This window comes from Tauraco erythrolophus, chromosome 29 (assembly GCF_009769465.1).
Source record: "Tauraco erythrolophus isolate bTauEry1 chromosome 29, bTauEry1.pri, whole genome shotgun sequence".
Taxonomy (NCBI): domain Eukaryota; kingdom Metazoa; phylum Chordata; class Aves; order Musophagiformes; family Musophagidae; genus Tauraco; species Tauraco erythrolophus.
The window spans coordinates 2890859-2909755 of NC_141493.1; the positions used below are offsets into that span (position 1 = coordinate 2890859).

General features: G+C 45.9%; 1 protein-coding gene across 1 annotated transcript; it reads left to right on the forward strand.

The window, feature by feature from the left end:
* Positions 1–11692: 11692 nt before the first annotated feature.
* LOC147526672 (neurofilament medium polypeptide-like) lies at positions 11693–15861 on the forward strand. Its single transcript, XM_086627995.1, is given in 10 exon segments — positions 11693–11771; positions 11774–11943; positions 11945–12398; positions 12401–12508; positions 12511–12568; positions 12570–12741; positions 13043–13167; positions 14441–15205; positions 15241–15314; positions 15317–15861. Coding segments are annotated over 10 exon segments (2550 nt in total).
* Positions 15862–18897: the final 3036 nt, after the last annotated feature.

Here is an 18897-nt window from a genome sequence, read left to right on the forward strand (position 1 = left end):
CCCAGCTACTCTGCACCACGCACGTAAGAAACACGCCATGGATTGCATTTGTGTTACACGAGTAACACTTGTGCCACAAAGGGAAGGAAGTGCCTAATTAGGCCAAATTACAGCCCTCAGTGGGTGCTGCAATTAAGCAGTTACCATGTGCAGGTATGACTTCTCCCTAGCAGACAAAACACATGAAGGTGAGATTAATCTGTACACGCACAACCAGGCAGGGTTTTCTTTCAGCTCCAGCAGCAGCTGATGGGGAAGGGTGGCTCTGGATGCTGGTACGGTGCAGCAGGTCATAAAACTGGCCAAGATTTGCGGTACCTGGTGGGACACTCCTTGCCCTGGGCTGGTGCCTCCAACGCTGCCACCACCGTCTATCTGGGGGCTCAGGTGGGCTCCCCACATCCCACACCCGCCCTGACATGATTGGCTCAGTTAGTGAGTCGAGACCCCATGCACATGCAGCAAACAGGCACTGGGGCTTCTCGTGCCCAGTTAGTAACCAGTGGGAGCATGGAGCAACAGCAGCTAGGGAGCATGGTCTGATGGGGAGAAAAGAGCAGTAGCAGAAAAAACAGAGAAGCCACCCGGGGGAGGTAAACTGTAGCGTGTCCAGGGTGAGGTCCTCATCCAAGCCTGGCTTAAAAAGGAAGGTTTTTTTCCTTCCCTTCTCATTAGGGGGCTAACGAGGGCATGCCTCCTCTGCCCCATCATTGACTCGCTGGGCTACCACGCTCCTGGAAGACGCTGCCTGGGCAGGAGGCTGCTCTCATTTGCACTGGTGCCGCTGACGTTAGCAGCCAACCCCTGGGATTTTGTTCTCTTTCCACTGCAATTCTGCAGCATGTCACTCCTGGCAAGGGCATAAATTTACATCTGACTTCCCCTAGGATGAACAGGAAGAGCCTATTCTGATCCTCGATGCCAAAGTCAGTCCCATTCCTGACTGCTCTTCTGCACGGTGTGATCCATCACATCCCCTCCTGAAGGATACGTTACCGGTTGCTCTGGGATATTGTATTAACTCCTCTAAGCAAATAGTGTGTAAAGATTGTGTTCCCCAAATGACAGTGATAGAAGAATAGATAATTTCATTTAGAAAAATAATTCATTTGAACAGGGAAGGAAAGCTGGTTAAGGAGGCTGATTTATGGCAGTGCAAGATCTGTCATATCAGACGTGAGTTTTGTTGATGGAAAGGATCAGTAAAATCCCAGTGAAATCTCACCAGCTGCCCGAGTCTGACCTCAGGGAAACTCCCATTGGATTCCATTCGAAGGAAGAGCTGTGTAAGGCTGCCCGGTCTGTGCCCGCTGTGCAGCTGCCCTGGGCAATCGATACCACCCTGCAGACAAACCAGGGGAGCTGGAGATGCAGGGAGAGCCGTGGACAAGAGAAGGTGAGAAATGTTATCATGGTCAGGCTGGATGGAGTTTTCTGCAAGTTGGGACCACAGCATCTCTGTTATGAGTTATGAAATTCTAACTCTTGGACACAGCTGAAATAGGACATGATTAAACTTCATGGGAGACTAAGAGGGAACAGCAGCATCTACAGAATGGGTGTTGTTTCTGCCACTGATAAGAGAGGACATAACATTGAAACAGGAGGGGAAAAAAAGCAGTAGAAAAACCAGTGTGAGTCACTGGAACAAGTTTCTTGCCATCTTGAGCACTGGCTTAACAATGCAGAGGTCACTGCAAGGCAGACACAGGGGCAGTGGGGACATTGATTTAGAGGGAGCAGACTACAGCACATCAGAATAAAGGAGATAATTAGTAAAGCTTCCTCTCGTTCTCCACAAACAGTAAATAACCCCATTTTTCTAAAATATCCAATGGGAATTAAGAGATTTGGGGAGTTCTGTTTGCTTTATTTTTTAATTCTGAAGCCTACAGACTTTACATCTGACTAAATTTCAGACACAACCTGCACTGCCAACGCAAGAAGCATTTCAAATGATAATGCAGAGTATTCTGACCTTGAAATTGACAGGTGATAACGCTTAAATTCTTTTCTCAAAGTGTTTTCTAAATGCATCTAATTGACATGGAGTCAGTTAATGAGAGACAATGCTAATCTGAGGCTTGGAAATTAAAAAAAAAAAAAACAATGCAGCAAATTCCACCAAGTTTGCATGTCACGGTCTTGCGGCATCAGTGTGACCACGGCATTACTGAAGGTCACTTGAATTTGTACATTGATATCTTTTCTAGCCCTGTAGGTCCTCCTCACACTCACCTTTAACGGGGACATGAAAGAAAGAAGTCTGAGTGGTGAACACGCGGACAGAGGATCAGCTAGACAAATACTTACAAAGCAGAAGCCTTGGAGTATCAAAGCAATCAAATGCCTACGGACTCCATGAATATAATCGTTTCAAGGAATATAGAATTACTTTTATACTGACATATTTAGAAAAACACGTTTTTGATGACTTTCCTAAATGGAAAACAAGCTCTTGTCTTATAACAGACTTGAAGTCACTGATATAATCAGATGTACAGCTCTCCAGAACAGTCATTGTTTAAAAAAAAAAAAAGCACCAAAAATTACCTTTTTTTTTTTTTTTTCCTATTTTTAAATCACATTATGGAATCATTTCAGAGCTGCCACAGGCAGCTTCCTATAAACATCTCTCTTCCACTTCATCCCTTCAGGATGGATGGTCTTCCCAGCCTGTCGTGTGTGCATGTTTTGTACGCTTCAGCTTTTACTTGGTACAAACCGACACTATTGCTTTTCAACTTGTTTAAAAACTTCTGAATCTAGTGAGGCTGAGGACCTTGAGACAAAAAGTAAGACTTATAGGTCCCGCTTAATCAAGACTTCAAAGGAGCTATTTATATTTTTTACAATACAATGAGTTTGCAAAATGCATTACTAAAATTATTGATTTTCCTACCGTGAGTGTCTGCATGATTCGATTTGATTCGTATTTATGCTTCCCTCCTAATCAGCTTATAGTTATTTCTACCAAGAATATTCTTTAGATGTTACAAGACTGGAGCAATTGAACTGACGTTTCAGCCAAGAAGCAGCTCATTTTTCTGTATATAGTCTTAAAAATGTAAGGAATGTCTTACAAAGCAAGCCCACCCCCATAATTCCTTATTCAATTCAAGCAGAGATCTTGAACTTGATACACAGAGTTCACATTTCTATCACAAAAGCCATAGGACAATCATCTCAGATCACGGGCGGTTTCAACACAGACTGTTGGTGCATTTATAACCACACACAAGAAATTTGGTCCAGTTGCAACAAAGAGCCATCTGTATTTAGCTGAGGCTCTCATACAATTTTACATTTGCAGTTTATCACGTGGCTCCACCCGGCAATATTTGATATGCTGTTGGGGAACATTTGAATCTCACATTCATTCAGGCCAGAAAGCTGAAGCAAGGTCATGGCAAGGAGCCCTGAGATGAAATGCCACCATGCTGTCACAATTCAAAGAAAAGAAGAACGACCAGGTTGCTCAGGTTCCTTTGAGCTCCTTGGCTCAACCGATAAGATAATTCATACCATGAAATTCTCAGATTTTCACCCATTAGGCCTTCATATGAGGTAAGTCCTCCAAGCAGGACTACTTGAATGGTCCCCTCTTTCTTAATTTTGCTGTAAAACATTCTTACCTGAAAAACTTCTTCAGCTCTGTTCAACACTTACTGTAGAGATGTACATCAGAAAAATAAACTACCTTTATATACAGCATCTAAATAATAACTGATCCCTCAGAGATCTCAGTAGCCTTCTACAAGGTAGACTCTTCCTTTAGCACTAATTAAACAGAAAAAAGTCATTGCAGTTACATCATTGAGCTACAGCCTTTCATTAGCTTACTCTATGCAAATCAATTAAACATCCAGCATGAGGGCAATTAACCTAGATATCAATTAGACTAGCAGGGAAAATCTTTCCTTGTATCAAGCCTTTTATTTCAGAAGTAAAAATCACCCATATTTAAGAGCACTTTTTTGCCTCCGTTAAAAATAAGTCAATAAAAGAAGGAAAAGGCAAATGTCACAGGGAAGACAGGGTGCAGCTGCTGCTTTTGGGGTGATAAGTGCTAAAGCAAAGCTGAGAGGAAAAGCAGAGTGACAGTAAAGAGGAGATAAACACAACTGCATGCAGAGGAGCCAAGCCCACCAACAAACGAGTAGCAGCTGCCATATATCATCAAGTAACCGCCTGCAGAGTTAGCTCCATGCATCATAAACATAAAACCTTGTTACCCATAGACTAAATCAATTTCTAAAAACCTTGTAAGTTATGGGGTTTATTCCCATTAGAGCAAACGTAGGCATCTCTGTGAAACCAGTGGAGCAACACTGATTCATATTTGCTTTCCATTTGCCCAAGAGCTCCCCACGACCAACCCTAGACGCTACACAGAGCTCTCAGCCCATTTAGGTGATCAGTTCTGTTGTGTTAAAACCCACTGAACTTCAGGTTAGGTGTCAGGCCCAGAATATTCTGAACAAGATAGTCCAGAGTGGATATATTTTGAAAAAACTGATCCTAAACATAGGTGTGGTTTGCACGTTAACCCTGCAGCTAAAAGAGCAGTGAGGGTTTCTTGGCAAGACCTCCCCATCTGCGTGCTGCCACCCTATTGAAAAATGGGACTTCTACCCCAATAATGCCTCTAACTGCTGGCATGATGCATCTGTTGTGATAACCGATGTCAAAGTTAGCTGCTGCTGTGGCTAACTTTCACTGATTTCCAGCCTGCAGTAATTTTTCTCCATTTTTCCTTGGAAGCAGCACTCTAGAAATAGTTTTGCCCTGTGGCAGTGTTGTCATATGGTACGTACGACTCCAGGAAAAGTGGTCATAAAAGGAAGCACTGCGGCCACTTTTCAAAGTTATATTTTTAGAAAGGGAGGGCTAAGAAAAAACCTCTCAAAACAAGGTAGGAAGAGCTGGTTTTGATCACTTTATCACCAAAAGATTGCTATCCCGACCTGTGCTATTTTCTGCACGGCAACTTTCAGGATAGTTCAGTTTGAAACACGAAATAATACACGGAGGAAAAAAGATCAGTGAGCCATAAAACCAAGCACAGTGTAGAGGCATCAAGGGAACAAAGCCATGTCACTTCCTTTGCTTTTCATCTAAGCCAATTAAATTTGAGTTTTTCTTTGCCCGGGCTGTGGCTCAGAGCTGATCCTTTGCAGTGTCTGCTCTATTGTGTGCCTGAATCACCGAATCGTGGTCCTGAAAAAGGTAGAATTGGGTGATTTAATACCTTGAATACAGCCAAATTTTCCAAGAGATACCAGAAAATCTGAAACCAACTATTTCCTAACCATCGATTAGAGAACATCAGTGTATGATCCCATCTCACTCCTCTGCCATCCTGCTAATCCTACAATTCAAAGCTATGACCACAGATGAGAGGTTAGTGCCGCATTTCCCCAGCGGCACACAATTCCTGTTAGTTATGGCTTTCAGAAGATGTCACACATGAAATTCAGTATGTATTTCAGCATGGGATCATGAAACTGATTTGAATTTTAACCAAACATCCAAGGTGATTTAAGCTAATGGACCTCAGCTGTAACTTCCAGACCTGATGCTCTTCCAACCCCAGGCACATACCCCTAAAACGTACAGTAATACCCTGACTCCTCCATCCTGTACCCCTTCATCAACTCCAGTTCTCTCTGAAAAATTGGCTTGCAACAACCTGAAACTAGTTTTAAAACATGTAAACTCTGCCAATGTATCTCTGTTGCAAACCCTTTTTTCAGTCCAGGGATAAATTAGCACTTCCAGTCTCATCAAAGGCAGTGTTGGGTATTCAGGGGGGCTGAACATCCATCTGAAGCATCGGGACATTCTCCACGCTCATTTATGCCACACCTGGATCCAGTCCTCCTGGTCAGCATGCAAATTAATTCTGCGAAGGTACTTGGATGTGATGAAATGATTAAAAACAGTGACATAACAGAGAGGCACTAGCACTATGTGTCGTACTTAGAGTGGTCTTATGGCTGCTACATTTTGTCATTATTTTTTGATAGGTGGGCAGAGGATCGAAATTCATTACTGCACCCAAACCCATCGACATCACTCTGGCATTATAACAAGGCCATAGCATCAGAGATGCATCTCTGTTCAACGATGATGTAAAAGAATAGTACCAGAAGGGAAACTGAGGCTCAGCATCTTCATCTCAGCACATTCCTTTTCTTGAGTAGGTCTGAGTTTTCTGACACTATTTCATTAACTTTCACCTCCAAACTTTTCTACCTAAAAGAAAAAGCTGTTCTAGGCAGTCTTATTTCTGCTTTGTCAGGTTTTGGCTTCTTTGATTTGGGAATCTACAAAGCAATTCTCCAGTAGGAACCAGCTTTTCAGTACCTGTCTAATGTACATGGCCATTGCTTCGGAGATGTTGTCATTGGGAAGGGTCACAGTTCATCTGTGTGCTGAATCTGCTTTTCACGTAGCAAGTTCATCACACATCTATAGCTACTTGGACAAAGAAGAGTTTAAAGCAGCAGTTGAACTGAGTTCAACATCCAATTCAAGTAGCATGGACAGGGGCTTTGCTGCCCAAGGACTCAATATGTTGCTTGAATATATTGTGGAAAATTGGAGACATGAATAGCTGTCATGGAAATGGAGGCACCAAATCTCCCTTTCCCTCTCACCCAAGTGAGCGCCGTTATCCCACATAACGCCAGAGAAAGCTGCAGTAATTTATAGCAGGATCTGAAAGTTTTCTTGAATATCTTTCTATTATTAATCATAAGGCTCTAGGCTAAGTCCTTCACTGGAGTAATTCAGCATTGCTGGTCCTTTGTGAATTCACACGAGCTAAAGAATTGGCCCTTTGAAACAAGGCAGGAGGTGGCCATGAAAGAGAACATTGCACTACAGAAGTTATAAAATCAGTGTGCAATGCAGTGTTTTAAAAATGCAAGGAAAACCACTGAAAAATGTAGGCGGCACAGTAAATGTTTAGATTTTTGATGTTAGTAAATGACTGAAGTATGCTTGTAGCTGTGAAATCATTCTTGGTGTGACACTGAAGGAAACTTAGGTCTGTAGGTTTAACTGCTTTTGCAGCAAATAAATCCCGAAAAGCGAAAGCAGCAATGAGCTCGATGATGGTCTGTAGGAATTTGCAAGAAATTTCCATTCGCTGGTCAATTGAATGCAAATGCTGCTGTAAGACTGTGTTTTCAGAAATTTATTACCTTCAAATGCAACACAAAGCATTTCTGCATGATGAAATAATGCAAGTGTCTGGAAATGTTTGATTTAAGGTCCTGAAATGCGACCACTGGCTGAAAGGGAACGATGAAAAGTGAGACGTGTTAGGAAAACGTTACTGTGTTATGGTTCTGGCTTGAGAAAGTCCAGTTTAGAGCGGAAAGAAAATGAACATATAAATTTTTCAAAGCACAAGCATTGCCCAGCAGGACCTTTGCGTTTCGTGCTGTGGCAGGCTCCCAAAAAGCCCGGCGTAGCTGCGTGAGTCGGGCTGCCCGGTCTCACCACTGCTCCCAGCACTCTGAGACGACGGAGGTGAAATGCCCACGGTTCAGTCCCCTCCACTACATCCTCCTTCCTTCATCGTACCAGTGCCCCCAAAGGATGCTGAAGATAATTAGTGAATGACCATGATAACCCATCACTAAACCCCCCACAGAATCTGATACTTCAGATTCTGAACAAATTACAAAAAGAAACAAAAAAAAAGGAAATTCTTGTAAAAGTTCAGCTTCCCATGGAGCTGGACACCAGCCCTGCTCGTTCATGCCATGGCCCAATCCTGCAGTGCTGTGCACTCCTTCCATGAGTGCTGATCACTTCTTGGCTTCCTTAGGAATTAAGGTCCTAAAGCCTTTTTCAAGAAGCATCCAACACTGTAGGACTAAGCTCTTAGTGCATAAATCTTAAGTGTTTTCTTCCACAGCTGTGGCTATAAATGTTCCCAGGACACATCCTCAGCTGGACTGAAATGTCCGTCCTTGCTCTCCTGACTCTGCTGGAATGAGACCAGTTTACACCAGCTGATTATCTGGGCCATTATTTATTACGAGTTTATGGTGACCAAATAAGCGTCCAGGACATCAAGGTCTTCAGCTGACAAAAGTCGGTACAACTCCCCTGGCCTGGAGAGTCACACCGATTTATGTTGCTCGGTGGTCTGGACTATAAAAGTGGACCAAATTCTGATCTCCTCGCTCTTTTTCATCGACAAAATTCCTTCTCATGTTACTGTTTGCCCTCCTTGCATGGATATGACTAAGACCTATTCAGGCTTAAATTGCTTAAGCTTAAATCAGGCTTATATTAAAAACAGGCAGCCTCTTAGCAACAGAAACCTTTTTAAGCTGATAAATAATTTTGTACTATCTGTCCAGTTGTCTTCATTCTCTATCTCTTTGTAACATAAAAAACTCCACCCAAAAATCCCTTTTCTTCAACTCATCTGATTCTATAATTAAAAAAAAAAAAAGATATTGAAGTTAATCCATGATCATTGGATATATCTTAAACTCCTTTATCTGGCAGCAGTCAAGCTGTTCTGCAACTCCACCTTCTGTATTTTCTTTCCTTTTTTTTTTTTAAGGAAGCTGCAGAACTCAAGTCTCATCCTCCTATAGTATTTCTTTAATGCAGGTTTGTCAATAATCAAGATTAAAATCAATGCTGCTGCTTTTCCATTCTGTGGGAGTGCCTGTGCCTTCCCTTCTTCAAAGCCTGAGACATCAGGTTGCTGTTTGCTCCAAAGCACCAATACTTCGTTGTTAAACTTTGAGGGTAAAAGTTCTTTATAAGCAGAAATAACCATCTGCATTTCAAAATCTCCAAAGTGGATATTGACAGAAAAAGGGATTGGTTGCCCATCAGAAATAAGGCAACATTTGAGACTGATTTCCCTGACTCATTCTAACCTTCAGATCACCTTCAGGATAACGTAGCAGGAGCACCGTCCACCTGCATGTGGTTATAGATCCCAAACGAACATTGCAAGAATGTGCTTTAAATTAAAACAACGTATTTTACTTCGGAAGGATTTCTGTAAGTGCTTGTAAACATCTCAGTGAATGCAAACTTTATCTCATTTAAATATCCTGATTTTTAAGGTAATCAGTATGTATTATGAAAATTACTGTGTTCTGTAAAAGTTTGCATTGCTTGAATTTCAATATTAAATAAATAAGTCAAACGCTATCACTGCTTGATTATAAAGCAACAATTTATTTTGCATGCTGGGTAAATGGATTTTAAACAATTCATGCATCAAGGTATTTAATGAAAGGGAGTTCAATTACAAAGTTCAGTATGTCCCTCCCTACTTGCTGTTCAACACCATTCACTTGTTTTCAGAAGAATAAGGGATAATAAAAACTCCCAAGTACCTCTGTTAACCATATGTTTTCTTTTCCAGAAAGTTTTCCATATGTATAAGAACAAGATCTGTTCCCTCCCCCCCCTCCAGTCTTTACTTAACCAGGAAAAGAGCAGTAATAAACCAGATCATAACATATCTTTTGCCCTAAAAGGAAACAAAATGCAATGCCATAGTAGATAGCAATTTTGTTCTGACTTCCAGTTAAATCCAAAGGGCTGCTTTTTGCCTATGGAAAAAACTTTTAGCAAAATTAATGGAACAGATTTAGACTCCGTGATTGCTTCAATTATAAAACCCTTTTCTCTCTGTTTATCATATAAAGCCCCAGAGAGGTTAAACAGTGGATCTCACTGCCTGTGTTTGCAAATACAATTCAGCAGATAACTCGGATAATTCTGACTTCTCCTCTGACTGCAGTGCTGCAGTCCTATGACAGCATCATATTAATGAGCCAGCGGAGGTACGATGCTCCATGTGGTTTGCAAAGTTTAACCCTGTCCCTCAGAATTCCCTAACTCACCACCGTGAAGGCACAGCAGCACCAAACCCAGGAACTGTGTATGTCCCAGATTAAAGGCAAGAAGGCAATTTTTGAGAAGGATTTTGCCTGTTTGCAAGATCATCTGCTTAAAAACACAGGCTGCTGAGCACAGGCAGACCCTTTCCAGCACCTTTATGAACGAGGAGCCCTCAGCATTCCTCTGCTTCGCAACGGGAGCTGTAGCAGGGCTTCTAGCACCAGCAGTTTGGTTTTGTGGTGGTTTTTTTTTTTTTTTCCTTTGCAGCTTACTAATCAATCGCCTGTGTAGCTGTAATCCATCCAAGAGGAGTTCAAAGTCTGGTTGGCAGCTAGTCACTGTAATGCAACCCATACAAACTGTATTGTACCATGTAAACATAATTTTTAACCAGGTTTCAAAGAAGGAGAGTTTATTTCTAAGCAATGCACCAAGCGTTCCATCAAAATGTGAGGGTGGGAGGAAAAGAGAGGAGGAAAGGCAGGGGAAGAAGACTCAAGATCAAGGATTTTGGATGCCAGGGGGGTTCTTTCAAACTCTTGTTTACTGCCCGGCTGCTCTAGCACTGCAACGGCTGCACCCAGCCTCCTGCTGCAGCTCCCGCTTCCTGCGCCTGTCCTCCGCCCCAAACGGAGGCGAAGCCTTTGCAGGGAGCGCTCCTTGCCGCAAAGCAACCCAGGGCAACCACCCTGAACCCACCCAGGGCACCCACCCAGTGAACCTACCCAGGGCACCCACCCAGTGAACCCACCCAGGACACCCACCCGGTGAACCCACCCAGGGCACCCACCCAGTGAACCTACCCAGGGCACCCACCCAGGACACCCACCCAGGGCACCCACCCAGTAAACCCACCCTCCCTTCTCTGCCCGCTTTTGACCTTCAAATGTCAGACCCCGCCTGGAGAAGGGGGATGGGGGGGGGGGGGGGGGGCTGCATCTTGGGACCCCTCTGCCCCTGCCCACCGCAGCTCGCCCCGGTGCAGGGCGGCCCCCGCTGCCCCCCGCGCCCGGCGGGAGCTGCCCGTGGTGCTGCAGCCGCCGGTGCCACCCCGGTGCCACCCCGAGCCCGGCCCCGGCCCCGGCCCCGGCCCTACCCTGCGGGCTCCGCCGGGCTGCTCCACCGCCCCCGGCAGCGGCCCGGTGTCGGCACCGCGCTCCGCTCCGCCATGGCCGCTGCGGGAGGGGGGCTGCGGGGGGGGCGGAGAGAGAAAGAGAGAAAAGAAGGAAAAGAAAGAAGAGAGAGAAAAGAAAGAAAGGAAAGAAAAAGAAGGGAAAAAGAAAAGAAGGAAAAGAGAAATAAAAGAAATAAAAGAAATAAAATAAAAGAAATAAAAGAAATAAAATAATAAGGTGATGCCTAGGGAAGGGGGAAGAGGGGAGCAGGGCCAAGAGGGAAGGAGCAGGGGGAAGGGGGAACAGGGGGAGAGAAGGGAAGGGGGGAGGGGAGACAGGGAAAGGGATGGGAAAGGGGGAAGGAGGAGCAGCGGGAAGGGAGAAGGGGAAAGAGGAAGAAGGGAGGGGGGGAAGCAAGGGGAAGGGGGGAATGGGGAAGGGGCATAGGGGGGCATCAGGGGCTGAGGGGCCGGGCAGGGGGAGCGGGAAGGGAAGGGGGCAGGAGGCGGGGGAGGCGAGAGGCGGGGCCGGGGAGGCGGGGCCGGGCAGGGCCGGGGGGGGGATGCCGCCCCCCGCACACGTGTGCGGGGCCGCCCCGCTGCCGCCCGGCGGGGCTATATAAGGGGCGGCGGCCGCCGGAGCAGCGCCGCGTTGCCGCCCGCCACCCCGAGTGCCCCACCATGAGCTACACGATGGAGCCCCTGGGCAACCCTCGTACCGCCGGGTGACCGAGACCGGGCACCTACAGCCGCGCCAGCGCCTCCCGTCCAGCGGCTTCCGCTCGCAGTCGTGGTCCCGGGGCTCGGGCAGCACCGTTCCTCCTCCTACAAGCCCCAACCTGGGGGGGCCGCGGGCCGCCTACGGCTCCACGGTGCTGAGCTCCGCCGAGAGCCTGGACGTCAGCCAGTCCTCGCTGCTGAACGGCGCGGCGAGAGCTGAAGCTGAGCCGCTCCAACGAGAAGGAGCAGCTGCAGGGGCTGAACGACCGCTTCGCCGGCTACATCGAGAAGGTGCACTACCTGGAGCAGCAGAACAAGGAGATCGAGGCGGAGCTGGCGGCGCTGCGGCAGAAACACGCCGGGCGGGCGCAGCTGAGCGACGCCTACGAGCAGGAGCTGCGGGAGCTGCGCGGAGCCCTGGAGCAGGTGAGCCACGAGAAGGCGCAGATCCAGCTGGACTCGGAGCACATCGAGGAGGACATCCAGCGCCTGCGGGAGCGCTTCGAGGATGAGGCGCGGCTGCGCGACGAGACGGAGGCCACCATCCGCGCCCTGCGCAAGGAGATGGAGGAGGCCTCGCTGATGCGGGCGGAGCTGGACAAGAAGGTGCAGTCGCTGCAGGACGAGGCCTTCCTGCGGGGCAACCACGAGGAGGAGGTGGCCGAGCTGCTGCGCAGCTCCAGGCGTCCCACGCCACCGTGGAGAGGAAGGACTACCTGAAGACCGACCTGACCACGGCGCTGAAGGAGATCCGCGCCCAGCTGGAGTGCCAGTCCGACCAAACATGCACCAGGCCGAGGAGTGGTTCAAGTGCCGCTACGCCAAGCTGACGGAGGCGCGAGCAGAACAAGGAGGCCATCCGCTCCGCCAAGGAGGAGATCGCCGAGTACCGCCGGCAGCTGCAGTCCAAGAGCATCGAGCTGGAGTCGGTGCGCGGCACCAAGGAGTCGCTGGAGCGGCAGCTCAGCGACATCGAGGAGCGCCACAACAACGACCTCAGCACCTACCAGGTAGCGGGGAGGGCCTCCCAGGCTGCGCCGGGCACGGGGGGGACGGCGGCGGTGCCCGGGTACCGGCTCCGCAGCGAGGGATGGGGGGAGCGCAGGGGAGCGCGGCTGCGGGGCTGGGCCCCATCCCGAGGGCTGGCTGCAGGGGGAGGGGGGTGTCGGTGGGAGCCGGTGGGTCCTGCGGTGATCCTGGTACTGCCTCCCCGGGAATGAGTTTCTGGAAGTCCTTTTGAAAACTTTTTCTGCCCTGTCTCTGCGTGAAGCGTCTGTCTGTGTCTCAGAGGTTTTCTGGTCTCTGTTGCAGGACACGATTCATCAGCTGGAGAACGAGCTTAGAGGAACAAAGTGGGAAATGGCACGTCACTTGAGGGAATACCAGGACCTCCTCAATGTCAAGATGGCCCTGGATATTGAAATTGCTGCATACAGGTACAGTAGGATCACTGCGGACATGTCTGGAATATTAATAGCACTGCAGATGCTGCTGGCTTGGGAAGCTTTGTCACAGATAAGAAGTATCTGCATGCAGTGAACACAAGTAAAATTGGAGCTTGACTAAATTACTACAACCATTTCAAAATCTACGCAGATCTAAGGAGCGTTTCCAGTAAGAACCCGGAGTTCGTTAGGGACCAGCTCTGGTAATCGGTGGCAAAGCTCCCAGGGAGCTCAGTGGGTGCAGGGCAGCATGACTCAGTGCACCAGCACAAGGTGCCGCATTCTGCCCTTGTTTACAAAAGCAAAAGATGCGGTAAAAGACAAGTTTATTTTTAATTCCCGTTTGCTTGCATATGCCAAGCAAGTGGTGCTTATCACCTGAATCCCCTTTATCACTTGAGAGAGACAGTGCACTTGCTTGATCATGGTTTCAAGCAGGGAGTGCTCATCTGCTTGTCACAAACACTTTCGCTTTTCTTGCTCAACTTTCCTTTAAAGGCATCCGCTCTAATCTGGAGCAGGAACATGCTTGCTATTGCCATCACCTGGCAGGTTTTTTTTAGTCTCCTTTGCATCACTTTATAACTCTCATTGGAGAGCTGCTGACTTTTCTGGGTCACAGGCTTAGATGAAAAACAGGCATTGGAATATAAGAAAAGTAAGAACAAACAAAAAAAAAATACATCTCCAGATCTGCTTAAATTCCTGAGGTGGCTCATACAAACACAGATACCTGAGGGTCTACAGCTGTTTGTTGCCAAAGTTAGAGGAACAGAAGTCTGAAGTCTTCAGTTTTCATAGCCACACAAGAAAGGTGGATGCCCAAACTATCAAACTAGGACATACACTCTAATTGGCTTTGAAGATCTCAGCCACAATATTTGATTTGGGTCTGTTGGCTGTGTCAGACTCATGTTTGCTAAAGTTGTAACACGTCCTAGGGGTCAATTATTTTGCCATACTCTGTGCTGACTTACACTGTGCTAAAGTTTTTTGACATTAAGGATGCATTTAGACTGATCTGCCAAAGGTGCTGCACTTGCCACATGCAAACCAAGCTAAAAGCTGCTTGCGAATATGAATTTACCAAAAGAACTGAATCAAGGAAAGTGAAAATGGGGCTGTGAGCAATGGATTATGCTGATCAGCTCTAGCATATTCCACATACAAACTGGTTTCATCCTGCTGATAGAAATATTCTAATAGCTGTCCCTTATGTTGGGTTTTATGCTAATATTTTTTTTCCTTCTCCCAATTCCCTTAGGAAGCTGCTGGAGGGTGAAGAGACAAGATTCAGTGCCTTCTCTGGAAGCATTACTGGACCCATATTCACACACAGGCAACCATCTGTCACAATAGCATCCACTAAAATTCAGAAAACAAAAATTGAACCACCAAAGCTGAAGGTCCAGCACAAGTTTGTAGAAGAAATCATTGAAGAGACAAAGGTAGAGGATGAAAAGTCTGAAATGGAAGATGCCCTAGCAGCTATTGCCGAAGAAATGGCAGCCAAGGCCCAGCAAGAAGAACAGGAGGAAGAAAAAGCAGAAGAAGCAGCTGTAGAGGAAGAAATTGTTTCTGAGAAGGCCGCTGCAGAACAAGCAGCTGCACCTGAGGAAGAGAAGGAGGAAGAAGAAGCAGAGGAGGAAGAAGAAGCTGCAAAATCTGATGCAGCGGAAGAAGGAGGTTTGAGAGAAAGAAGAATAGAGGAAAAGGAAGAAGAGGAGGAGGCTGGGGAAGAGGGGGAAGAAGCTGAGGTCAAGGGCAAAGCTGAAGAGGTAGCAGCAAAGGTAGAGAAGGTCAAAACACCTCCCTCAAAGTCACCCCCTAAATCCCCTGTAACAGAGCCGGCCAAGGCTGTCCAGAAAGAAGCAGCTGCAGAAGCAGGAAAAGATCAGAAGGTGGAGAAAGGTGGTGAGAAACCAGCCAAGGAGGAAGAGAAAGCAGCATCTCCAGAGAAGCCAGCGACACCAAAGGTAACCTCTCCAGACAAGGCAGTGACCCCGGAGAAGCCTGCGACCCCGGAGAAGCCTGCAACTCCAGAGAAGCAGTGACCCGGAGAAGCCGCGCGACCCCAGAGAAGCCTCGTTCTCCTGAAAAGCCAGCAACCCCAGAGAAGCCTCGTTCTCCTGAAAAGCCGCGACTCCAGAGAAGCCTCGTTCTCCTGAAAAGCCGGCAACCCCAGAAAAGCCTCGTTCTCCCGAAAAGCCAGCGACCCCAGAAAAGCCCCGCTCTCCCGAAAAGCCGGCGACTCCAGAGAAGCCAGCCTCCCCAGTCAAAGATGAAAAGGCTGTGGTGGAGGAGACCATCACTGTCACAAAGGTAACAAAAGTTAGTGCAGAGGTAGAGAAAGGGTCCAGGAAAGAAGACATTGCAGTGAATGGGGAGGTGGAGGAAAAATCCAAAGAGAAGGAGGTTGAGGAGGAAGACAAGGGAGTTGTCACCAATGGCCTAGATGTGAGCCCAATTGATGATAAGGGTGAGAAAATTGTAGTAACCAAAAAAGCAGAGAAGATCACTGCTGAAGGTGGGGACAGTACAACCACGTACATCACGAAGTCAGTGACAGTCACTCAGAAGGTAGAGGAACATGAAGAAAGCTTTGAGGAGAAATTAGTGTCCACCAAGAAAGTGGAGAAAGTTACTTCACATGCTGTAGTAAAAGAGATTAAAGAGACCGAATAAAATAAATCATAGCTAAATTAAAAAAATTAAAGAGCTTGGGTCGGTGCAAAAGGTTAAGCCATATGACAGCTGCAAAATGCATGTGAGTGACGGCTTCAAAGCAGAACGGGTTCTCTCATGGAGGCTCCAGACACACAGTATTTTACTTTTTTGTGCAATATAGGGGGGGGGGGGGAATGCATGCAGGCTCAAGATGTGCTCCCTCCACAGAGCTTGGGGTTCTAAAAAATAAATACTAATAATAGTGCATGAGATGAAATGTGCAAAGGAAGCTTTTGAATTTCCTGAGCTGTTGGAGGGACATATCTGAGGAACGACTTAAGATGTATTATGCAAAGAACCAACTGAGCCAAAAACAAACAGAAAACAGTAATAGAATATTCATGAGAACCAGAACTCTCCTAGCCTTAAAAAAAAAAAGCTACTTATAAATAATTATGTTTACCTCACTGGTGCAATTAGGGTGGACTTTTGCTCATGGGAGAACCTAGTTGACATGCACAGTACGCAACCTTTTGTTGTTTGATGTAAAAGTCACAGCAGTTCTTGCTCAATAAAGGTCAATACTGAAAACATGACTTGTCTGACTTTTTTTCCAACTCAGATCCTTCCCCGAAGTTTGATACTCTGTCCTGAATGGGAACACAGTTGTGTGGGTTGAGAAGTTCCTTGAGGTTTTTCCTTAGTGTCTTCATTTAGAAAACGTGTTTGAATTGGATGTGATGAACAAATTTCCTATAATGCAACACAAATACTTGAGCATGGTTTAAGCAAATACTTAAGAGCCATATCCAGTGCTTTCTAGAGTAAAGATGAATCTATTGAATTCTGCTGCTGGGCCTTTAGGTGCTTAGAGGGGTTGCAATTGCTCTTGAAGTGAGGAGGTGTCTGAGCCATGCGCTGCTAACATCGCTTATCTGAGCGATCCTGCCTGCACTAAGTGTGAAAGTGTTAAACTCTGCTGCAGTATAGCTTTCCTCCCCACACACTAGCCTCAACATGCAAGGAGAGCCTTCAAGATGCAATTTCCAGATCCTTCCCTGATTTCCCTGCGAAGCGAGCCTGTCTGTGAGCCACACTGGTCCTGGCATCTTCTATGGCACTCGTTTGTCACTTAAGTGTGCAAAGACCAATTAAGTAATCTCTACCAAGACACTATGTGTTCATCAAAATAGGGTAGTTTCTGATTATTTTTTCTCATCCTGCCTTAATTATATGGGAACATCCTTATTGGTTCTCTGTCTAAAATGATCAACAAGTACAATCTGCCTCTAAATGCAAAATTATAAAAAGAGCAAATAAATTCCTGGAAGGAAACTGTCTTAGGGGTTACACCAGTATTGAGTATGAAAAATATTCCTAACTTGCTTTTACATATTTTTCCATTCAAAAATCGCTGTAGAAATGAGACCCTTGCAGGTTCTGAACTGGGGCTAGGTAGGGCTCAGATTGTACCTGGTGTGACTGACAGATAAAACCAACTAAAGAATTTTTCTGTTTTCAATAGAAAGGCCTCCTGATGTTGGCTACTTGCAGGTTGGCTTTATTAAGAAGAAAGGGCCCTCTAAAATCCCACTACATGGAAAATAAATGGAGACAAATGAAACAAGGGGAAAAGAGGAGGGCCCCAACTCCAAGGAATTAATATATCTTATTATGGGATTATTATTGAGTTTATTTCTATTACATTTCAAAAGGAAAGCAAAGAACGCTGCTCCTGCCTTACCTACCATAACTAGCAAAGAAAAGCAAATGATTTTTAAGCCTGGGTTCAGCACATGGACTGTCCCGAAATCTGTTGACTAATTGAGAGTCTGATCAAAATCTGTATGATTTGCACATGCCTTCCAGTTCTTTATTGCTATCAATAATTGAAGATCAAGTAGTTTTTAATTGAAAGGGTTCTGCATGTCCTTCACTGGAGAAATTGTAAAAAGTCCACAGCAGATAAGGCTTTCAAATAAATCTGAATGTCTTTGTGTAGGAAAGTAATAAATGTTTCTCCTGCTGATATCAATAATGGAAATCGTGCTCAACAGCTTGCTGGCTGAGTGACGTTTAATTAAAGCAGAGTTAGCAAATTAAATAGCAGCTTCTCTGTAGTGAGCTTATTTGTGAAAGTTACATGTGTATGTGACATAAAAATACCCACACCTTTAGGAATAAGGAGTTAAGTAGCCCAGTCACACTCACCTACTGTCAGGAAGAGGTTGCAGCAAGCTATGTTAAAATAGAGACTTGCCCAATGGCTTGGTGAGCGTTGAAGCAATTTTTCTCTTGGATCTAATAAAAATTTTCGAGACAACACCGCAACTAGAAACAAAAACTACACCAGAGACCAATATTTAACATCAAACTTTCTCTTTGCGTGCTTCCAAATAGTTCCAGAATCTGCTAAAATGTCACAAACTGCAAAGCCAGTGGGCTACCACCCCTCAGCATAGGAAGTCAGGCATCTTCAGCATCCAGACCAAGAAAGGTCACCTTGTACAGTGAATTAAATGTTGATGTCAGTGGGAGACTGAACACCACCATTAACGTGGGCTTACGCAGGTGCAGGTGGGATCTCAAACTGACTAGCTATTTTTCATGTTATTTTTTATTTTCAGTTCTGGCAGGATGTAGGTACAAGGACATAGAGATGATTATTTCTGGGGTTCTGATTCTGCTTGCACATTGGCAGCCCAACGGGATTGCAGTTTCTTGTACAAAGGGCTGCACCAACACTTCTGCCCAGGGTACGTCGGCTTTCTGGGATGGTTTTGGGAAGTCACTGCACAGACAGCATGGGAGGCAAACTCCTGGCCATGGTGTATTTCAAAACATCCTCATTTCTCCCCCTTTTTCCACCCAAAACATAGTTCAGCCATCAGTTATCACCGAGAACTGCATTTTTTTCCTCTGCTCTAACATACAAAATAAATTTGTGAGTTTAGCCTATTTCCCACTGCAAATGTTTCCATCAAATCCTAAGAGAAATAAGCAACTGGTTAACACATTTCTAAATATTTATAAAACTATAAGAACTGATTAATA